The sequence below is a fragment of the Canis lupus genome, chromosome 20 (genome assembly GCF_011100685.1).
Source record: "Canis lupus familiaris isolate Mischka breed German Shepherd chromosome 20, alternate assembly UU_Cfam_GSD_1.0, whole genome shotgun sequence".
NCBI classification, from domain to species: Eukaryota; Metazoa; Chordata; class Mammalia; order Carnivora; family Canidae; genus Canis; species Canis lupus.
Genome location: NC_049241.1, coordinates 13,235,597 through 13,260,663, shown reverse-complemented (window position 1 = coordinate 13,260,663; position 25,067 = coordinate 13,235,597). Strand labels below are relative to the sequence as shown.

The following is a 25,067-nucleotide window of genomic DNA, read 5'->3' as shown; positions in this document are numbered from 1 at the left end:
ATATCCACAAAGTGAGAGATTAACAAAAAGTAGCTGAACAGCACAGCAGCACCACTGTTTTTCAAGACAAATATGTTAATGTTAGCAGGCGGCTATGCACGGAAGTAGCAACCAAGTGCTGGTTGAACGCTCATGAATATGACCTGACTTAATTTTTGAACAACCAACATAAAGATGAGCCATTTCTTTCAAATGACATGCTAGAAATGTCTTAAGGGTCTTCAAGGACTGGGGAATCGTGACGGGATCCTGGTGACAGGGGCATCTGGCTGAAAGCCATCCCTCTAAAACAAGGTGTTCTCCTGACACGTGAAGCAGCTGCCGGGTTTTACAGGACTGCCGGCCAAGCTCGTGCCCTCGCCTCGGCCTCTTCCACCCAAGCACAAAGAAGTAAGGTTGTAATGAGGTTCCTGGCCAAACAGCCTTGCTTTCTGGAATAAAAATTCCCACAAACTGCTCATGCATCAAAGTTATCAAATGGCTAATGGACACGAAAGCTTTATAGCCAACAAAATATATACGTATCACAAAGACCTTTCTTTAAAAGAAAATACAATGGAGGGAAACAAAAGGAGAGCGAAGCCTGCTTTAGTGGATACCAGTTTATTCAACATAGTGCATGATTCAGAGGATCTGATATTCCACAACCAACAAGATTTCCTACTTCCCTATTATAAAATACCAGATACCCTGAATAGAGTTAATTCAAGGTTCTCATTCCTTTTCTCCATCTAGAATTAGACAGGTTTCTTCGTAGAGTACACATTTCACATTCACCCAAGGCTTTGGGGAGAGGGGTGAAATAGGGCTTATAACTACCCCTCCCCGAACCAAAGGCACTTAATGTTAAAAGATAAAGCACAGTCGAGTCACCCCACAGACATTCCTGCACGTTCAGATTGCTGAACTTGAGCATACCCCCAGGAGCCCACGTGGGATTCATCATAACAATGTAAAAGACACTGATTTCCTTGAAAACACAAAGTGCAGTATGAATATAAAGACTCATCACCACCACCCCATCCTTTTTTCAAAATAATACCTACGACAACTCTTATTTTACATGATTAGTACCACCCAAGGTTCACACATGGAAAAAAATAGCTAAAAAATAATCTGTCATAAACTCTTACTATGAAATCACAATAGAATCTGATATACGCATAGAATTTGTGTGTTGGAGAAGGCCTCAGAGATCATGCTGTGCGTCCCCTCACTGGATAAATGAGGTCACTGAGGCCCTGGAAGGTCAAGCGCGGGACCCTGAGGTCTAGCCCTGGTGGCAGAGCCTGGGAAGAACACATGCCTTCTGAAGTTTAGCTCAAGGTCTCCTTCACCCCCTTCTTCTTCCAAAGACTCTCCAAAGTAAAGCACAGCGATCATCTCCCGAAATGCGCCACACAATAAAGCACACGTGCTGACGCAGGTCAGCGATTTGGTCTCGCAAAGCAGTTCCTTTGGCCACTGGGCAGGCATGCAACCCACCTCAGAGTGGGAACTCTTCAGTCAAGGTCATTCAACATTCTGAGGAAAGCTGAGGGCAGGTTAGACACGACTTCTTGGATTTGGGAAGGCTCATCTCGGCTTAGCCCGTGGTGGGCTGACGGTCAGCTGCACAGCGGAATCCTAGATTGGACGCAGAGCTGTCTGGTGTGTTCTGGCTGCGAGCAGCACAGCGATACCTGTAGCAGTAGGACTGTGAGAGACAGAGAGAAAGGTGAGGATTCTCAGACTCTCGGAGAAAGGCTCTCAGCGGTCAGATTCATGCTGTACCCGAACGCCAGCTCTGGGACGGCATGCCTACCAGCAGACAGCGCTTCCCCCGTGAACACCCCGCAGGCACACTGAGCATGTACATTTTGGACATTCACAGTTCACCACTATAATCCAATGTTCACCTTATAAACAGACCTAGATATGGTGCGAAGATGTTAGTGCCAGCATCACTTAGAACAGTAAAAAAAACACGTAACAAGCAATGACCACAGAAGTTCTGCACATCCACATGTTAGATTATTAAGCAGCTGTTAAAAGTCGGGTTTTAATGTAATACTTAATGACAGAGGAAATTCTCATGATACACTATTAAATGAAAAAGTCAGAATACAAACTGTGTGTGTGGTACGATCTCAAGCTGTATAATTACATACGCCAAAGAAAGAAAAACTGCAGATTCAAAATGTACCACAATACAAACAGTCCCATTCAAATGTCCTGTGATAAGTATAGATTACTTTCAACTTTAAAAAGTTATTTTTACATTTAGATTATATGACATTAAACCAAATAATAAAGCTAAATGGCAACTGAGAAAATACTATAACAACATGAAGATATGATTTTATTTTCAACAGAGTGGCAAAAATTAAACAGCAAGCCTAGGAACATAAAGAGTAGGAAAGGCTGTGAAAAAAACGTTTTTTGAAATACACAGCTTTTGGGAGTGCCTGGTTAAGCGCCTGCCTTTGGCTCAGGTCATGACCCTAGGGTCCTAGGATGGAGCCCCACATCTGGCTCCCCACTCCACAAGGAGCCTGCTTCTCTCTCTCCCTCTGCCACACCCGCCTGTGCTCTCTCTTACACTGTCAAACAAATAAGCAAAATCTTTTTTTCTTTTTTAAAAGGAAATATATTGCTTTTGGATTAGTTATAAAGCTATCCTTTACTGTGTGGGAGATGTTTTGTATCTGTTTTATTTCCTAGGAGCAGAGAACACATACATCCCTGTGCACAAACACCAACAGACATTGAGCACTTAGCACCCGCCAGGGATACTAGGCACTTCAACTGTTAGCTCACTGAATCACAACAGCCCAAGAGATTAAACAGGTTATCCAAGATGATACACTTGTTGAGGGAAGGAGAATTTGAACCCAGATCTGACTATGGTGTGCTTGCCTCTGTAGCAAAATTCTATACTCCTACATAGAAAGACAGCACATCTCATGCTTCCCCCCCCACCACCCAATACATCTGTCCTGCATGTACACACATACTTGCCCAAACAAGAAAGCCTAACACTTATCACTGGACACCTAGTAGGTATTCAGTGAATAACCACACATTACTTCATTTAAATACATCAAAGCTTTCCATGTTCCAAAACAACCATGCATGAAACTCTTATATCCTAGGATTGTACTTTGATACAAAATAATAGAGAATGAAAATAGCATAATTATCCTGTATAGCAGGAGCATTAATGCTGAGTTGACCCAGTAAACTAAAGTCTCTGCCAGGCAGTTAAAGAAACTTCACAAAGAAAATGAATAACTTTGGGATTCATGGAAAAGAGAGAATTTGTGGAGGGAAAAACAGGTCTGCATGACAGGTGGTTTTTATTTTTTCTTAATTCTTATTCTTTTTCTCACAGGAGTTAAGTGTTTCTAATCTTCATAAAAATAATCTCTTAAGCTGCCACAGAAGTTGTTTAGAGTATATCCACCATAAAAAGAAAGATATAGTGGCTTGTCTTCTACAGATAGCGAGAAACAGCAACCGGTTTTCTCATTTTCCCTGTGGCCAGTGAGGAATATAACATACTACCAATATTCAGGCAGGCAGAGAGAAGATGAATAAAAAATATGCCTGAAATAATGAAAAAATTGATGACACCTGCTATAGTACTTGTGCCTGACATGCAATGGAAGCTCTATAATGACTAGAGGTTACCACACAGGAGGATGCAGCAGAAGCCTCATCCCAGAGGCACCTGGGTGGTTCAGTCGGTTTAGCGTCCAATTCTTGGTTTCAGCTCAGGTCTTGATCTCATGGGTTGGAGATGGGAGTGCTGAGTCTGGCTCTGGGCTTATGGGGAGTCTACTTGAGATTCTTTTCCTCTGCCCCTCCCCCCAACTCATGCTCACCTGTTCTCTCTCTTAAATATATAAATAAATTTTTTTTTTTTTCCCAAAGAAGTCTCATCCACATAGGCCTTACTCACTTGGCTGCTGTGAAGCAATAGTGCTTGAGTATTTCTAGAATCAAACTCCCATAGATAATCCAGAGCCCCATGCTACCAAGTATGTGTAGTGAATTCTACATTGGGGCAAGAATCAAGTTCAGGGCAGGCAGGCACCTGGAGATGAACATTCTTGTTCCATAACTCTACCACAAATGACAAAAAACAAACAAGTATTTCCTGATTGCCTGCTGTGCACACCCACAGAGGAAGCCTGACTGGCCATGGTCCTGTCCTACGGGATATCACAAGCTGGCTGAGGGAACAATGACAACACATCAAACAGCCATAAACCATACCAGCGTTAAAAGATTCTGAGGTTTTTATTAATTTAGGTAAAGGAATTGTCCCTTGGAGAATGTCAAAGTCTAGGTAAGACTTTGGAAATACTTCTTGAAGGCAAAACTTGGCCATAACTGGATTTAAATGATTATAGCGGTGGTCTTCGAACTTGAGCATACATATGAGAATAGTCTGAAGAATTTATGTACCTACTCTTAGGCCACACATCCAAAGATTCTGACTCAGTCTATCTGGTGTGGAGTTCAGGAATTTGCATTTCTTTTTTTTTTTTTTGATATTTTATTTATTTATTTGACAGAGAGACAAGAGCACAAGCAAGGGGAGCAGCAGAGGGAGAGAGAGAAGCAGATTCCCCATTGAGCAGGGAGTCTGACGTGGGGCTCGATCCCAGGACCCCAGGATCACCACCTGAGCCGAAGGCAGACACTCAACAAACTGAGCTACCCAGGCGCCCCAAGAATTCGCATTTCTAACAAGCTTCTAGGTGCTGCTGATGCTATGGGATCCAGCTGCAGCTAGAACAGAAGTGATTTATAGAATTTAGGAAAGAGGAAAGAAGGTATATTAAGTCGAGAAAACAATGACATTGTAGGCATGAAAATGGAAAAACTCAGGCAAGTTAAGGGAATAGCAAGGCATAGCCTGATTATGTCAGAGCATGGTTTATTTATTCATTAAATATTTGAGATCTTACAACATGCCAGATGCTATTCTGGGCAGGAGGGATAAAAGGCAGAACAAGACAGATAATGCACCTGTCATCAGGAAGCTTACATTCAACAGGGAGCAGTCAGGCAATAAATAAACCGATGGATTCAAGATTGTTCCTGGTTGGGGTCAGCTTGGAAGAAAGTAAAATAGGGAAAGAAGAGTGGGACTGAGTAGGTGGCTACTTTAGACAAGGCAGCTGGGGAAGGCTGAGATGGCACCAGGTGAGTTGAGTTGCCCATAGATTTGGAGAACAATAATTTCAGGCAAAAGCAATCACTATATCAAGGTAATAAATGATATATATATATATAAAGCAGGAGACAGGGGTAGATAAATAGGATGGAGTTACATTACAGGAAGTCTTCTCAGCAGAAAGAATTTCGGCTTGATACAAATGGAAATCGTGACAACCACTGTGTTCACTTACTCATCAGGAAGAGCAACAAGCAAAGCCTTTCTGAATCTGTCGCCCAATGATGAAACGGGGCTATTACTGGAATAATGTCAAAATGCTTCACCTTATCTTTACATAAAAAAAAGTAAAGCACTGGACACATAGAAGTTATTGTAACTGTTACTTTAAAATGAACACAACACTCTTAATTATAGAAACTAGCATTGACTGTCTTATCTATGTTTGGGGGTTAACGTGCTTCCTCACTAACAAAAGTATTAGCCAGCGTCTGCATAGGACTTAAATAGCTTCTGTTGGAAAGATAATGCTGCCAGTATCTGAATATGGATTTACAGCTGACCCTTGAACAACAAGGGTCTGATCTGCACTAAGTTCCATATACAGGTGTATTTTTTCGGATAAATACAGTACAGCTCTGTAAACTTATTTCCTCTTCTCCTTATAATTTTCTTAACATCTTCTTTTCTCTAGCTCACTTTAAGAATACAGGAGCTAAAACATACAAAATATGTATTAATCAGCTGCTTATGTTATTGACAAAGCTTCTGGTCAACAGGAGGTTATCAGTAAAGTTTTGGAGGAGTTAAAAGTTTTATGTGGATTTTTTTATTGCATGGGGGGGGGGTGCTCTTAACTGCTGTGTTGTCCAAGGGCCAACTGTACGTTTGCTACATACATGCAGAAGTTACTTGCTATATGAATGACAAAGATGAGTAATATCCCTAGTAACTAGGGTATGGGACCAAGGTCTTTGTTGGATGTCATATTTCTACATGCAACTTATCTCTCAAATTATATAAAAAATGATTTTAAAATAAGATGCTGCTCATATGGCACAAAATTCAGGCTGTAACAACTCTGATAAACTGTGCCCAACCTGAACACTGTGTTCAGAAGGATTGTGAGGCTATGATGTAAGACAGTAGCAAAGAGATCCATAATGTCTAAGACTTTTGCCATAGCCATATTTGAAGACCCTGGCACAGAGAAAATAATCCCATTTGGAGTAGGAATGAAAGTGCACCAATAAATGTGGGTAAAACACTCTCAACAGTTTACTTAGGAAGCAGAATGAATGGTTTTTACTGTCATTTTTATATTTATTATTTATTTTCTAACTTTTATGCAATGAATTTTTTTTTGGTAAAAGAATAAAATCTTAAAATCAGTGACAACAAAAACAGCTAGTCCTTTATCAGTTCACAGCAGTCCCTAAAATCTTCGGTTAATTCAAATGACTGTGTAGAACTAAACACTAAAAAGCAAGTCTCACCATAAGTTAAAGGTTGAAAGGTCAAGACCACCATAAGGGAGTCAGTTCACATCATCATTCCATTTCAAATGAAGTCATTCACTCAGCAAACATTTATTAATAAGTAGTTCATTTTAAATTCTGATAATGGAGGGACTAATAGAGCACATAATTAAAGAAGAAAATGGCCTGATTTTAAGTGTCCTCATTGCTTTTTTCTTTTTTTCCAGCTCTACATTTAGCACCAAAAATGGTTATTAATGATGTTAGGTCTTTGAGTGACCGAAATATGGGTCAGTTTACTAATTAAGAACAGAGGTAGTGAGAAGGACCCACTTTAGCCTTTTTTCCATCAAAATGGATAATTACTGTGTGAAACTGATCTCAATATCTACACTCAGAATGTGATCCTGTACTCAGAACAATCCATTTAAGATAATGACTTACCGGCCTTGGGGCTCTGAAGTCAAGGGGGACAGCAATGCGGTTTTTATGAGTAGAAGACTTTCAGGGATAAATGGAAGTTTTAAGGAAAGTGTAGCTCATTATGATAAAAATCATCATATAAAATCACACAGCAGACCCTAGTCTCTTGATTTCACACCCATTGCTCTTGCCATTGACACTAGATCAACTCCTTTCTTAGTAATCTTGGTGTAAAGTGGAAGGAGGGTAAGGATTTTCTACACGTTATGGGTTGGGTTAAAGACTCCACAGGGATTAGTCTAACAACATTCAAGAACAACAGCTAGTATTTCTTGAGTACTTACTATATGAACTGTTCTAAGAAATTAACATGTATTAATTCATTTAATTTCCCCAATAATCCTCTGAGGTAGATATTATTAAGCATCTGCATTGTATACATAGGAAAAACTGGGCACAGAGGTGCTAATAGTGTGCCTAGGGTCACTTTCCATAAGCTGTAGATCCATGATTATAGCCTTTTCAAGTCCATTTAAGAGTCTGGGCCCTTAACTCAACACCATGTTGTCTCACAGTTTTTCTTTATGTGCTCTCCTCTCATTACTGAAGCTGTACTTTGGGTGGACTTTCAACAAGTTATGAATAATCATCAGAGCTTATGTTAGTCATGCAAACTAGCCCTAGTCCATGATCAAAAGTGAGTCACCTTCTAAGCAAGGTATTTTTTTCAAAATGAATTACAACATTTTTTTTTCTTTATACTGATTTCCTTTCTTTTACTGATCTTCACCTATGTCATAAGAATCATTTCAAGGATTCCAGCTCTCTAGTTAGTTCATTAATTGGCTCCTTATTCAAAAGGGAAAGGGGGAAAACAATCTAATCATAATAAACATGATGGTTAGCAATGATGCTACCAGTAGTATATACTGGATGCTGATATATTTCAGTCCATTCATTCCTCATAAGAACCTTATAGTAGTAGGTGCAATTACAGGTGGGCATTTTACAAATGTAAAAACTAAGGCTTAGAAAGGTTAAGTAAGAAAGGTAACAGACTAGCAAGGAGCAGTTATAGAATTCCAACCCGGATCTAATTTCAGAGTCCACAACTCAATAATTTAATTATAGCTGCCACTCTTAATCTAGTGAAAAGGATAAGTGCTCTGAAAATAACTCATAGCCAACACTGTTGTTTTCCTGATATCACTGAAATACCAAACTGATGTTAAATGTCCTATATCATCTACAATTAACTTGACCAAAATCCTGGAGCTAAATGGCTTTTTTACTGGAAAATCCTATCGATCCTACTCTGTCTTATTACTCTGCTATTCTCTCTTCTGGAATAATCTCTTCATCACTCTGAACATGACTAAATTAAAACTTATCTTTCAAGTAGATTAAGAAAAGCTAAAGATGTGTAATATATGCTTTAATGAACCCGTAAAATTTTAAAACAAAGAGTTTTAGCTAATAAGCCAAAGGACAGAAAATGGAGTGATTAAAAATGCTTAACTGAAAGAAGTCAAAGAGAGAAAAGGAAACAAAGAACAGATGAGACAAAAAAGACTACAAATATCAACATGGCAAATTTTAACTCAGCCATATCAATAACCATATTAAATGTAAATGATACAAACAGCCAATGAAAAGGTAGAGATTATGCCAATAAATTTAACAACTCAGTTGAAATGGACAAATTCACTGAAGGACACAAACTCCAGAGCTTAATCAAGAAGAAAGAGATAATCTGCATAACCCTGCTGTGTTAACTAAATTAAATTTATGGATACAACTCTACTCCTAAATGGTCTCTTTGGTGGAATTCTATCAAGTATTTAAGGAAGAAGTACTGCTAATTCTACATGAACTGTTCCAGAAAATTCAAGATGAGGGAATATTTCTCAATTCAATGTATAAACCCAGCAATATAATGATACCAAAACCAGACAAGAAAGCAACAGACTAATACCCATCATGAGCATATATGCAAAAATGCTCAATATTTTAACAGATTGAGTTCCAAAACATATAAAAAAAGATAATACATCATAACTAAGCAAGCACAGTATAGGAAGGCAAAGATGGTTTAACATTTGAAAACTGAAAATCTATGAGCATAATTTACCATATTAACAGACTGAAAAAGAAAAACCATACAAATATCTCAATAGCTATAGTAAAGGCTTCCAGCAAAATTTACATCCATTTCCAAAAAAACCTCTCAAAATGCTAGGAATAAAAGGAAACCTTTAGGCTTAAAAAGAATTATCTCCAAAAACTCTACAGCTCATATACCTAATTTTGAAAAGTTGAATGTTTAATCCTTTACAATCAAAAATGAGGTAAGAAATATTTGTTCTTAACCACTCATATTCAATACTATATTGTAGGTTCTAGCCAATGCTATAGAGCAAGAAACTAAAAAAGATTTTAAAAGAATTGTCTATATTCACAGATGATATAACCACCAATGTAGAAAAAACAAAAGAATTTACAAAAACAGTACTAGTACAGCTGACTTTATGAAGGCTGCAGAGCACGAGATAAACCAATTATACCATGTAAACATATTTATTAAAAACATATATTAGGTTAAAAGATATTTTAAAAGAATAAGCTGGGAAGCTTATGAAAACATTTAAAATAAGCAAAAAATATGAAATGTTACATAAACACATCCATATGCATGGCAATGGAATACTTTTAGTGTTCATACTTAAAATGTTTTTTTACAAGCACCACTTTCCCTATTTTCTTGAGGAAAAATCTTCTGGTCCTCAAATCTTATGGAGTTAAATGGATTCTCCATTTTTAAAAGTATCCTATGCCAGAAACAACTAATGGTAAATTAAGGTTTGAGATACTATTCTGCAAAGAGAAATTCACCTGTTTTTCATGGAAATCTGTTTCCCCAACAAGAGGATTCAGATACATTTGTAGTAATAGCTTGAATGAAAGAAAAAATTGGAGACTAAAGACTGATATGTACGTAAACATTTAAAAGTACTGGGATGACCTAGGGCAATGCTTTTATTTTCAAATTAAAATCAGTATGGTAAGGATATATTTGCCTACATCTTGTCATAAACATAGGTGTAAAGCATTAAGTAAACTCAATTATGAACTTCCACCTAAATAACTGGAATAAAATTTTTAAGAAATACAGAGGACACACGCACATACACATAATCTACAGAGATTCTCTTTAGACCAACCAGTGGTTTCCAAACTTTGCAGTATGTTTTCATCCCCTTGAGACCTTTAAAATCCTGATGCCCAGGTCATACTCTAGAGAAATCAAATTGAGGTGAGGGGGGAACAGGTACCTTCCGTCTTTTTTATAGATCTCAAATAATTCCAATGTGCAATAAAGTTTGAGAACCACTGTTTTAAGGTAAAATTTGATACTACATCCATTGTGAAATAAGTCACTAATTTGGAGCCCTTATGGGTTGTTTTAAGTCTCTAAGTGCCTGGACTAACTGAATTACCATGGAAAACTTCTTGTAATAACCATCTGCAAAATGCCATCTTTGCATAGGGATAGAAAGAAGCTGAAGTGTTGGAGATACTAAAAATATACGATTTAAAGAAAAAAGGAAGAGGTGGTATTCAATCTCCAAACTCTTCAAAAATTTTACTCATGAAACACTAACTCACAATGATTACCTAAGAACAACCAATTCTGACACTGAAATCATAGCCCAAAGAGCAGAAACACTCTGAGACTGATGCTTATTTCACAAAGCATATACTTTGTATGTGAACATTTGTGATGTTTCCATTCCAGTATACCACAATCCACCCTCCATTTCCAGCTTTCACCTTAATCTCAACAGAGAATCTAGAAATCTCAAATAAATTAAGGGTCTACTTCCAGAACAGACATGCTGGAAATAGTATATAGCCCACTCTGGTTCTTGGGACAATAAAGGTCTCTCAAAGGGTCAAGATTCAACAGATGGCATTTGGTTGACAATAGATCATTCACAATCTCTGCTTCTTTTTCCCATGCCTGTGTCCAAATCTGAAATGGTTATTCTTTTTGGCTTTGATGAGGATAGGTACATATGAGCAGAAGTGGATGGGACATTTTAGGGCTAATGTTTATAGTGGATCTATTAACCTGCTGTTAGTACACCAATACAGAGTTTAATGACTTGACTTACCTTATGACACATGTAGGATCCACCTTTCTTCACTCGGTCTTTCCCAGAAGGGGGGCCTTTCTGCAGATGAAGAGAACTCATTAGTCCAGAAAGCACAGATATTTCTCATAGACTGGCAGAGAGTCCAAACAGTCGTTTTAGTCCAACCAGCTCTTTCATGGCTGCCTCAAGTCTCCACATGCTTTTCTGCCCCTGGGCCTTGAACCTGCACTCATGAACCCTAAATGCCCACCTCTCTAAATCCTATCTACCCTCTAAGGTCCAGCTCAGGTTCCCACTTTGGTGAAATCTTTGTGACTACAGCAAGCAATCCCCCTTCTAAATCCTGATAATAGCATTTCTAGATGACTAATAAGCTGCTTGGCAGCATCTATCACCTTCTCATGCTGATATGCAAATTTATCCTGCATAACAACTGGCTTGTTTAAGTAGACTAGCTAGCCTTTTTGTAATCCTACTATGCAACGCCTAATAAACCCTTTGCTGACTGAAGGATTCTGCTTTTCATTTAAAAAAAAAAATTAGGTCAGGTTTTTGAGGTATACATACAGTAAACCGTAACCTTTTTAATCCTTTTTAAATGCACATGTCTGATGAGTTTTGACAAATGTATAGGCATGTAACCACTATCATAATCAAGATACAGAACATAGTTTATCTTTTTCAAAATGATTTATGTAGTGCTACTATGAACAAGCATGGATGCAAATATTAATCCATTTAATCTCCATAACTTCTTCTTCTTTTTTTTTTTTTTTTTTAAAAGGATTTCATTCTTAAGCAATCTCTACATCCAGCATGGGGCCCAAACTCACAACCCTGAGATGGAGAGTCACATGCTATACCAACTGAGCCAGCCAGACACACCTGTCCATAAGAACTTCTAGGTAAATTAATAAGCAAATAGCAGAATAAGGATTCATACCCAGGCAGCCTGGCTCCAGTCCATTATGCTCCCTGTTTAGAGACTAGGAATGTAGGAAATTGGGCAATGCCTACAAGGAGGCCAGAAGAAATAATGGCTACCACTGCAATGAAAACCAAAGCCTGAAACAGCAAGACTTTTTTTCTAAGGAGAGCTTCGGATAAAAGTACACTGGAAATGAACATCTTAAAACTTTAGTTGCCTCAAAACACATGAGTCATGCAAAAAACATCTTAGAGGTACCAATAACCTCCTACAAACCAGAACCACATATGGAAAGTTTGGGGGCTTCAAGGATTTTCTTTCTTTCTTTTTTTTTTTTTTTTTGCTTTTCCTTTGTTATACAAAAAGTCAATTAATCATACAGCTGCCTGCTTTTTGTCTACTGAAAACGAGACAAGGTTGAACAATACCGCCTATCTTAGTTTTCCTTTTTCTTGTCAAGTACCTAGAGACAAGGGCTCAGACATAAGTGCCAGAAGTTAAAAGAACCATGTTTTCTCCAAGCCTGACTAACATACTGACCTGCAAATGTCAACTATGTGGGCAGAAGTTCAGGTTTTCTAAGCACTTCCAGGTACTTAGAAAGGGTCATAGACCACGCTGCTGGCTTTTCTTCATTTCACTGCAGAGCCACAGTATTGCCATGGCCTTAAGTGCTCCGTGCTGCACTAATAAACTTTCAGTGGTTATAAATGGGCAAACTATACCTGTGAAAATAATGACTGCCAGCACAGCCTGCTTCTCAGGCATGTCTGGAATCTGTCAGACATTACATCAGAATCTGCTGGGGGTGTTTATTATTCTATAGAAGTCTGAAGCTGAAAGGAACACATTTCTATCTGTGGCGCTACCCTACATAATGGCCACTCTCCCCTACATTAAATTTCTTGCTTGGGAATTCTTGCAGTACACTGCTTCACACCAATGTGTGTGGCTTTCTGAATGTTGTTACAGTGCACCAAATGACAGCTTAAATTCTGACCACGTATCTGGTATCATGCAAGACTAAATTCTTTTGTCAAGTTACATCTAAGAACATGAAGTAGCTGATGTGCCAATAAGGAGTGAGAACACAATCATTCCCTTTCATCACTGTCTCCAATGAACTAAGGCTGCAGTGAATAAATATGACACTCAGTAAAGTGACACAAACACTAATGAGAGTCGTCATGTACTGACACAACCACAGTAGTTAATACTGTCCTTGATTTAGGTGACTGCTCAGATGATTCTTATAAATACAACTATTTTTTGCCATAAAACATGACAAAGGATGAGCTACAGCTGTTTGAAATGCTTACCACTTTGCAAACACAAATAAACCAACCCCTACCCTGCTGAAACACAGAAAAATTACTAGGAGCATGTATCAATTTTAATAGGGTCCCCCCAAAATTCACATTCACGTAAAGCCTCAGAATGTGAACTTATATAGAAATAGGGACTTTGAAGATTTGTAATTTTTGTAATTTGTTAAGATGAGGTCATACAGTATTATGGTGAGCCCTAAATGCAATGGCTGGTGTCCCTATAACAGGAGAAGAGGACACAGAGAGACACCCATGGAGGCCATGTGAAAATGGAGGCAGAGAGCCTGGCATGATGCAGCTACAAGCGGGGGATCCCCAGGACCTGCCAGAAGCTAGGAAAAGTCAAGGAAGGATTCGCCCCTAAAGACTCCAGCGGAAGGACAGCCTTGCCAGAACCTTGATTCCAGAATTGTGAGAATAAAAGAACAAATGTCTGTTGTTTCAACAAACAAGTCTGTGGTGATTTGCTGTGGCAGCACTCGGAAACACTAATACAGAAGGGAAATGTCCTCATTTCTATTTGTCAAAGAAAGGATCAATACATCAAAATTAAAATTGTCTCTCATGATCAAGTTTGTTAGTGCAGGTTAAAACCACTTAGGAAGCTACCAGTGGTGGTGCCGAATGCCTCATCTTTCTGCCTATTGTGCTCACAAGAACAGAGGCTGCAGTGTTCCACACCTCTACCACCTGTATTAAGAATCTAAGTAAAAAGCCACAGTGAGCACAAGGACTCCACCCAGAAACAGACAAGGACCCAGGTGAATGTTATCTCTGAAGGTACTACTACCCATAGCTGCTCCACTCCCAGATACCAAAATATTAATGTCTCTAATGCTTGGATGATTGCAAGGAACAGCAAAAACAAAACAAAACAAAACAAAAAAACCCTGCAAGCTTCTAAATGTCTGCCCCAATAATCTCAAAAGGCCACGATGCAGCTAAAGTTCTCGGGAAAAGCAATAAAGAAGCAATGCTCTGAGTATTTGTGCAGAGAAAGATACCCTCATTTAAAACACCTGGGAAGGCATAAAAGTCTTAAACAATGAAAAACCCACAGAAGATACCAGAGAACCCTTAACAATAAGACTGGTTTGTTGAATGAGAAATAACCTTGCAGGAAGGAGGGTGGCCAACCTGCTCAAAGCTGCCAGGGTGTATTTCATAGGAGCATGAACAATGGCATTTTTGTGTCATCAAGAGAGACACTACCCTTCCCCTCCTTTGCATACCCAACACGATGACAAGGAAAGCAACAGAAAGGACAGAGAATTTGACAATTTTTCATCAAGTTTTTGACTCTGCTGAGTAAAGAAAAGTTGTCAGAGTCAAAAAAGCACCACTACTAACAGGGAATCAAGCATTTGGTTCTCATTTATAACTATTTCTTTTCTGAAATTTTCCATCTTTTTTCATTTGTTTCAAACATGTTCATAATTGTTCACTGGACAATCTTTATCAAGACTGCATTAAAACCTTTGTTGGACAATTCTAACATCTCTGTCATCTCAGTGTTAGCATCCATTGTTTCATTTTGTTTGGTAATTTCCAGGTTCTTGGTATGGTAAGTGATGATTCAATTGAAATCTGAAAACATTAATATGTTACAGGACTCTGGATCTCATTTAACCATCCTGTTTTGGCTGGCTTTCTGTGACCCTAGCTGGCAGGGGAAGGGAGGGAGCCATCCTCTTACCATCAGGTGAAAGTAGAAATCCAGGTTCCCCACTCAGCTTCCACTAACACCTCAGGAGGGGCTCTTGTTATTTGCTGCTGCATGGAGGTGAGAGCTTTGGCTTCCCACACAGTCTCCACTCACACCACAGTGAGGGTGCTGTCATTGCTGCTTGGCAATGATGAAAGGCCTGGCTCCCTACCTTACCTTCTCTAATACCACCCCAGTAGGGGTGTTATGGCATCTCAAACACAGCCTCATGAGGGTGCAAACCTAGGTTTCCCACCTGGCTTTTGCAAGCTTGGATGAGGACACACTTTTTCTGTAGTGTTTGGATGAAGCAGAGTGGTTACCAAAAGCTTTCTGTACAGCTAGACTAGCCCCTCCTATTTGTTCCTTTAGCTTGAGAGGGTAGGCTTTTCTTGGGACTTTGTATCTGTTAGCATTTGTAGGTTGGTGGCTTCTTCAGCTCCAAGTCTGGGATAAATGGGTCAATAAGAAAATCCATGTAACTCACCATCATTTCATTCCTAAGGTCCGAAGGTCTGTAGTTACTCTTCCATCTTTTCACCTTTCTTACAGTTCTTTTATATGTAGTATGCTGAGTTTTAACCATATTCAGCGGGAGGAACAGGGAAAATGTATATCTACTCCACTTTCCCAGAACCAAAAAACCTCATCTTCATTTTTAAAGATTTTTTTAAATTTTTATTTATTTATGATAGTCACACAGAGAGAGAGAGAGGCAGAGACACAAGCAGAGGGAGAAGCAGGCTCCATGCACCGGGAGCCCGACGTGGGACTCGATCCCGGGTCTCCAGGATTGCGCCCTGGGCCAAAGGCAGGTGCCAAACCGCGGTGCCACCCAGGGATCCCCTCATCTTCATTTTTAATTTTTTTTTATCTTCATTTTAAAAGCGCAGTTTTGTTGGACATAGAATTCTTAGTTGATGGTTATTTTCAGCACTTTGAATATATCAGTCCACCTTCTTCTGGCTTCCATTGTTTCTGATGAGAAATCAGGCATTAATTGTATCATTGTTGCCTGTATGTGATAAGGTGTTTTTCTCTTGTTCCTTTCAAGATGTTCTGTTTTTTAGTTGTGTGACTATGAATTATTTAGGTATATTATTCTTTGTGTCTATCATAATTGAAGTTATTTGAACTTTTTGGATCTCTGTAGATAATTTTCATCAAATTTGGTATTTAAATAATTTCTTCAAAAATGTTTTGTCCCTTGGGGTGCCTGGGTGACTCAGTTGGTTAAGTGTCCAACTTCTTTTTTTAAACTGTGTTGTGTGTGTATATGTTTTTAAAGATTTATTTATCTATTCATGAGAGACACACAGAAAGAGAGGCAGAGACCTAGGTAGAGGGAGAAGCAGGCTCCATGCAGGGAGCCCAATGTAGAGCTCAATCCAGGGACTCTAGGATCAAGCCCTAAGCTGAAGGCAGATGCCCAACCGCTGAGCCACCCAGGCATCGTGTGTATGTGTGTGTGTGTGTGTGTGTGTGTGTGTGTGTGTGTTTACAGATTTTATTTATTTATAAATAAATAAATTTCTCTCAAATTTTATTTGAGAGAAAGATAGCAAGAGAAAGTGTGAGCAGGGAAGAGAGTAAAGCAGGCTCCCTGCTTAGCAGGGAGCCTGATGTGGAGCTCAATTCCAGGACCCTGGGATCATGACCTGAGCCAAAGGCAGACACTTAACTAACTGAGCCATCCAAGCACCTCTAAGTATCCAACTTTTGATCTCAGCTCAGGTCTTGCTCTCAGGGTCATGAGTTCAAGACCCATACTGGGATCCGTGCTGGGCATGGCCAACTTAAACAACAAAAAAAAAGTTTTGTCCTTCTTTCTTCCTCCTCTCCATCTAGGAATCCTATTATACAGGTGTTAGAATTATGTTGGAACACAGTGCTCTATTAATTTGTCTCCAGTCTTTCTCCCCTCCCCCTCCTTCTTTGGCTTGGAAAATTTCTCTTGATTTATCTTCAAGTTCACTGATTCCTTCCTCTATTTATAATCTGCTGCAGAATTACTCTAGGAAAATCTTAGCTTAGTTATTGTATTTTTCACTTTTAGAAATTTCACTTGACTCTTTCTTAACATTTTCATTTGTCTATTGTGATTCCTTGTTGATGCACATCACATTCCCTACTATATCTTTGAATATATTTTCCTTTAATTCTTTAAATATAATAGCTGCTTTGAAGTCTTTGTTAAGTCCAACATGTGGGCCTATTCAGGGTCAGTTTCTACTTAACTAATTGTTTTCCTTAGTATGGGTCACACTTTATTGTTAATTTGCATGTTTATTACTTTTTAGGTGAAAAAGTAGATATTTAGATTATTTCCTCATGTATGCACATGTGCTAGTTGCTCCATATCTGATTGAACCACGACTGGCAAGTGTTAATAGTTGCTAAAGCTGAGTTACTGGTACATACTCTCTACTCTTACTTATTATAATCTCCGTAACAAAATCCTAAAAACATAACATATATTCATATATGCTAATGTATGCACAGACTCCCTTTATAAAGACAGTCATTAAAGAACTATTAATGTTTCCTGAGGAGGAAAGAAGGGCTTGGTACACAAGGATAAAAGCTGTGGACCTTCTGAAATTCACATTCACAAACTACTTATTCATTTTTTAATGAAAAAAGAAAAAGAAACATTTAGTACAACAAAAATTAAAATGATCTGGCATGTATTGGTTCTGTTTCACTGACACTCAGAGATAACACTGTTTATTAAAGCCTAAAAACACCTTTTATTTTGCATTCACCATCTCCTCATTAAAATCCATTTTTACTTCTAAATAGCACAATACATTTTTCAAAGCAGGAAATAAGTTATTTAGCCTCTGAAAAAGGCTTAACCACCTATTCACAGACTTCCCTTTTTACAACCATCATCCTTTCAGGAACCAAATGAGTGAGGTACCACTCCAATGGTATTCAGATACTAGCTATTAGCCTTTCAATTATTGTCAGAGTTTGGGCAGGTTTGGAAAGACTTCAGTTTAAGAAGATGTGATTATACACACACACACACAGTGGAATATTACTCAGCCATCAGAAAGGATGAATATTTACCATATACATAAACGTGGATGGAACTGGAGGGTATCGTGCTGAGTGAAATGAGTTTCTCATGTCCCCTGAAATGACACTAGATTCTTTTTGCCTAATATGCAGTCCCCACTATCCATTAAACTTCTAGTTATCTTGCAAGATCCACCAAGATCCATCCAGCATGAGCTCTACAGTCAGACTACCTGCCTGGGTCTAAGTCACAGCTCTGACATTGACAGTGAGATTAGTCTAGGTCCAGTTAGGCAACCCATCTACATTCCAGGTCCTTCCCCAGGAAAATGGAGATGATAGAAATGATAATAGTATCTATTTCATTGGACTGAGTGGGGATTACATAAGATAAGGCATATAAATCCCTTAGTAAGTAGTAAACAGTTGCTGTTACTATTATATAGTATTAGTTCATGACTAACTCAGGTTTCCCAAAGCTACCCATAAACTTTATAATCCAAGTGGTTGTAATTTCTAAAATTCCAAAATCAAAGAAATCACTTGACCCATCTTTTCAAAGGCCAAACCTCCAAAGGGAGTCCAAGTTCTAATAAAATAGCTGACATGTTAATCAACCTGTAGAAGGAAGACAGACTATCGTACTTTACAATGAAATTCACATAGCTCATCATTTCATGCAGAAGTTGTCACCACAGCATCAAAATTAGCAGAACGTGAACATTTTCAATGGTAAAACCAGTATACAAAAACACTCTAGGAGCCACAGAAAGAGTGGAGTGAACTTCACCTCAAGAAGCTTTTAAAAGCTTTTAAAAAACATGATTTGCCCCTGCTTACTTTCTCTCCCCTTGCCTGGTCCAAATGATACTAAAAATACCTGAGGGGAAAACTGAAATTCATCACTTTCAATTTGACAATGGCAGCTAACCTGTATTTAATATCATTTCTGAGAAGACCCAGCAATCCTGTACATATTTTAAAATGCTTTATATACTGTTTTCATCTGCAGATTAAATCCTGCTTCAAACCAACTAATGACAATTTTGAAAAAGTAATGGACATCCAGTAAAGGAATGAATCAGAAAAGGTCATATATATCTGCTCCTCACTGAGTCTCCTCATTTCATCACACTCACCCCATGTGCTCAAGCTAGTATCTTCAGGAATAATTGTAGATTCCTAGCTGTCCCTAACCCCCATCCCCAGTGGATCTGATTAGCTCAATCTCTGAAGAAGGTCTCTAATTGATAGCAGTTATCATCTCCATGGTCCAAACCATGGACCATGGCCACTACCATGGCCTCCTAAAGGGTCTTGCAGTTTCCTATGTGGTACCTAGTACCTAGTTGGAGCACAGTAATATTGGTAGAAGAGATAAAAGACTATGTCACAATGAAAGAAACCGGACCCCTCCCCCCAAAAGGAGTATGTACTTTATGATCCCATTCATCTAAGACTCTAAAAACTACAAACTAATATACTGTAACAGAAAGCAGATAATTGCTTGGGTATGGGAGGCAGAGAGGGGCAGCATGAAGGGATTATGGGGGATACAAGGAAACTTTTGGGTGATGGATATGTTCACTATCTAGATGGTGGTGCTTTCATGGATGTGTGTCTGTGTATTTTTTGTGTGTGTATATTTTTTGATCTCTGTGTGTGTGTGTATATATATACACACATACACACTGAGATATAAACTTATCAACTGGTACACTTTAGTTTTGTGCAATTTATGCCAATTATACTATAGTAATGCTCTTCTTTAAAAATAAAAACAAACAAAATAGTATTTTTAATAAAATATAAAGTGTGACACTTATTCAAATAATCCAGGGGAGGAGAGGAGCAAGGATTAGTGGGTGGAAACACAGATGAAACAATATTGTACATGAGTTGATGATTATGAAAACTAGGTAGGCAGGACATATGGGGGTATAATGTATTCTCTTAACTTCTGCATATTTGAAATTTTCTATAATAATTTTTAAGTTAAAGGAAAGAAAATCGTAAACCAGGATAAACTAGAAGAAGAAAAATACTACATCTTCCAGAGCCCCAGACAGCTGGGAGTCCCAGACTTCCTCAGAAGTCTGAGTGCAGGGGAAAATGGAGTTCAAATGGGCAGATTTTATTCTCCACTCTATAACCCTGAGAAGTGGGCATGTTCCTTTGAGAGCTAAGTTCTCTTTTCCCTGGTTGGCTGAAAGCTAAGACTCTCTTGCACACTTGATTTCCAGTTGAGCCTTCAAGCTGTCAGATCACACAGGCTCCCAGAGATAGGGTTCCAGCAGCCTGAAGTTTAGGATAAAAGACAAATCACCCAGTTGCCCATCCACAGTACCTCCTGCATGCTGAAGGAGCACCTGGATAAATAAGAAGTGCTGCTTCAACACGCATCTCAGAAACACACAAAGAGGAGCGACATTTTTATCTACTTTTTCTTCAAGCCTCCGCTCATGTATCTTCTAAAAGGCATCTCAGTCACCTCAACCAGTTTTTAAAGAAAGGAACTCTCGGCCACTGTTTGCTAACTCGCAATCTCATTTGAGCCTCACCAGAACCTTAGGAAGCAGCAAGTGTCATTATCCCCATTTTAAACATGAGAAATACTGAAATTCAGAGAGATGAAATAAGTGGAGTGCCCAAGGTCCCACAGCTAGCAAGTGACGGGGCCAGGAGTGGGGGTCCACTCACTTCTCTGCCTGTCCAGCTTGACTGTCTTCCAAGCTCAGCAGCAACTCCGCCAGAAATGCATATATAAAGAAAAGTCAAATCCCAATAACTCACTCTTTTTATCCAATGCCAAACATGTCAAAGGATTTTAAGAGTAAGTAGATGACCATTACTTCAAATAAAGCTTTTTCAGTTAGGTATAATTTCTTTATGCCCTAGCACAAGGACCTATGAAGAAGGAACTGCAATTAGTTTTACACATTACATGAGAATAAAGTCATGATGCCCAAAGAAAGGTCAAAGAAAAAAACTAGGGATTAGATTGGATAGAACAGCACATTAAACACAAAACCAAATTAACAACCCCTATAGTATTTTGTCTGTAAAACCAGCATGCCCTGGGTGGTGATTACCCTGTTAGTGAAATGAATGAAAACAGCCATTTCTTCCATGCTGCTTGTTTCACCCACGCTAGCTTAAAATGGAAGAGAATTTTCAAAATTGTATTAAATTTGCTCACATTGTGGTGACTTCTCCATTTTCCAATAAAAAATGTCATTTCATGGCCCAAGGTCCACAGTAACAATTCTTGCTTCTTGCTTACTGGATATTTAAAACACTGATTCTAGTTATAGCAGCTACTAATAGCAACTAGTACTTACTGAGAACATATTCTAAGCAGGGATTGTTTTTAATGTTTGTAATCTTCAAAATGATCTTTTGATATAGGTTCCATTATTGGTAGGGCCACCAAATAATTTATTGTCCAATAAAGATACTTTGGGGAACTAAAGGGGAGAGCTATTAACAATTATGCCAGGCACAGCCAAAAACGAAAAATGTTTAGACACTCAATCATTAGCTTCATTTTACAAATCGAGACTTAAGGGACAGAAAGGTTAAGCAGCCTGTCCAAGGTCACGTATCTAGTAAGTCAAGGTTCAAGTCCAGGTCATCTGGCTGTAGGCTCATACTCAACCCCTGCCATGTGCCCTTCTGAGCTGGTACAGTATCGTGTTTTTTTAAATAAATCATTCCACAGTTCAGTTTGAAGCACACACATGAACCTCTCTGTATTTCACAAGTTCGTGGCAAAAAAAAAAAAAAAAAAAAGACTAAAACCCAAGGAGAATGATGAGTCTAGAGTTCATATTTTTTTAAAAATAGGGGATCCCTGGGTGGCGCAGCAGGGGGATCCCTGGGTGGCGCAGCAGTTTGGCGCCTGCCTTTGGCCCAGGGCGTGGTCCTGGAGACCCGGGATCGAATCCCACGTCGGGCTCCCGGTGCATGGGGCCTGCTTCTCCCTCTGCCTGTGTCTCTGCCTCTCTTTCTCTCTCTCTGTGTGTGACTATCATAAGTAAATAAAAAAATTAAAAAAAAAAAAGAAATAAAGAAAGAAAGAAATAAAGACATTCAATTGCTCTTGGATATGCAGCTGAAACATGTTCCTTCTTAGACGTTCTTCTCTTAATTACTTCTCTCAGCATATGACATCAGTTCATTTCGCTCAGGAACAAATCCACGTTTAAAGCAGCAACACCTACCACTTACACATGCACACTTAGACCAATACCACAGATGCCTTTGGTGGTTTCCCCAGCCCAGACCACACTGTGCTTGGGGGTCTTAACCTTATACCAGAAGGAACAGAAGCAACTGTTCCATTTCATAAGCCTGGTGTGTAAAGTCTGGGGTGGTTTTCAAAAACTTCCAAGGAAAAATCATGTCCCGGAAACAAGGTGATAAATAGGGAGTTCAACATTTTCCTTTCATTACTAAAAAAATGATAGGCACCATAAAAGGAACCACAATATCGGGTAGACACGTAGAAAGTGTTTTTGTGAAGATACAAGACCACTTGTGGACATGCTTTTTATGGCAACATGATACTGGCATGTTTCATTTCCCCTTTTCTTCAATCCCTCAGGACTACTGTCCTTTTACATTTACAGTTCTTCATGCATCTTCCCTCAGACAACTGCAAGGTTTGCTTCAATGCTCCATTTAGTGTCTCTGTCAGATGGCACTTCACCAGATGGGCTGAAAGATCATGCTCTCCCTCCACCCACCATCACTATCTCTCATCTTCTATATATCCCTTTCTGTGGTATAATAAAAAATAGACATTTGGTCTTTGTCCCTAGTTCCTGGCAAATGGCTCCTAAAACCCTTGGAATTTCCTAAGTGATGACTGTCTTTCTTTTGTAAGATAATGAGATGTTTCATTAGGGACAGGGGTTGGGTGTAGCTACCTTCAGGAGGGGGCCTGGTTGCCAGAAACACCAAGCCGTTAGAGGGGTTGGAACTTTCAGGCCCATCCTTGACCTCTAGGGAGGACACTGGGTTCCATTACCAATGGCCAATGATTTGATCAATCATCCTTAATTAAACATCCATAAAAACTTCTAGACAACAGGGTTCAAAGAGCTACCAAGTTGGTGATGTGCTGGGAATCTGGCAGGCCTAGAAAGGGCATGAAAGCTTTGTACCACTCCACCTCCACACCTTTCCCTAAGCATTTCTTCTATTTGGCTATTCCTACCTTGTACCCTTTATAATTAATCAGTAATCCTAAGTAAAGTAACTTCTTGAGTACTGTGAATTGGTCTAGGAAATTACCAAGCCTGAGGAGGAGGTCATGAGAACCCCCAAGTCTGTAGTCTGCTGGGCAGAAGTGTGGCTAGTGTGATGACCTCATTTGCAGCTGGCATCTGGAGTAAGAGCGGACTTGTGGGACTGGGCCTTTGGTCTGTAATGTCTGAGGCTAACTCTGGGGGCAGAGGGAAAAGCACTGGGTTTATGATGGATTATTTGCAGAAAGTACCAGTAAGAAAACTGCAGAGATCCCACAGGATGAGCCATGGCAAGAGGCATCACCAGGGAGCCACCATACAGGCAAAGAAGGCAGGAAAGCCAATCTGTGCTCTGTCACCTTATTCTTGGCCTGAGTGTCCTCACTTATGAAATGCAGGTTTTGCACTAGAAGCCCTACGAAGTCCTTTCTTCACCACTATTCAACACAGCCTGGGGGATATATCCCCAGACCCTTCCACCTTAAAGTTTCTCCATCCCAAATGACTTCACTTCCTCCAGGGATCCTTTCTACTAATTCTTGCTAAGATGAGAGGTAAGCAACACAAGCATCTTTCAGGTGCCTTGTGCAAGGACTTGAGCTTTTTTTTTTTAATTGTAGTGAAATACACATAACATAAAACATACCATTTCATTCATCTTTAAGTACAAGTTGATCTTTCAATCAACATGGGCTTGAACTGTACAGATCCACTCATATGCGGATTTTTTTCAAAAAAACACACTGTAGTCCTATAAATGTATTTTCTCTGACTTATTAACATTGCCTTTTCTCTAGTTTATTTTATTGTAAAAATATAGTATACTGGGAAGCCCAGGTGGCTCAGCAGTTTAGTGCCACCTTCAGCCCAGGGCCTGATCCTGGAGACCTAGGATTGAGTCCCACATCAGGCTCCCTGCATGCAGCCTGCTTCTCCCTCTGCCTGTGTCTCTGCCTTTCTCTCTCTGTGTCTCTCATGAATAAATACATAAAACCTTTAAAAAAAATAATATATTATATATATATATATATTTAGGGCTTCTAGTGCAAATATATATATATATATACATATATATACATATATATATGTATATATATGTATAGCATACTATATATCACATAGAAAATGTGTGTTAATTGATTGGTTATGTTATCAGTAAGGCTTTCGGTCAATAGCAGGCCATCAATAGTTCCCTAATGGAGGACTCAAAAGTTATATGTGGATATTCGATTAGCTGGGTGGTCAGTGCCCCTAACCCTCGTGTTGTTTACTAACCCTCATGTTGTTTAAGTGTCAGCTACATACTGTTCAGTGGCATTAAGTACAAACTGTTGTGCAACCATCACTACCACCCAAATCCAGCACTCTTTTCATCTTGCAAAACTGAAACTCAACCCATTACACACCAAGACCCCATTATCCCTTGGCAACCATAAGGGCTAAATGCACAACCACCATTCTTTCTGTTTCTATGAATCTGACTGTTCTACATACCTCATTTAAGCCAACTCATACAGTATTTATCTTTTTGTCACTGGCATATTTCGCTTAGCACAATGTCTTCAAGGTTCATCCATGTGATAGCCTGTGTCAGAATTTTCTTCC

General features: G+C 39.1%; 1 protein-coding gene across 1 annotated transcript in view; it reads right to left on the bottom strand.

The window, feature by feature from the left end:
* Positions 1-587: 587 nt before the first annotated feature.
* Positions 588-25,067, bottom strand: part of SUMF1 (sulfatase modifying factor 1) — a 90,828-nt gene continuing 66,348 nt past the window's right edge. The window contains exons 8-9 of the mRNA XM_038565800.1: positions 11,244-11,303; positions 588-1,696 (exon numbers count right to left, since the gene is read on the bottom strand). Coding sequence (XP_038421728.1) covers positions 1,586-1,696; positions 11,244-11,303 — 171 coding nt within the window. The 3' untranslated portion in view covers positions 588-1,585. The remainder of the gene's footprint in view (positions 1,697-11,243; positions 11,304-25,067) is intronic.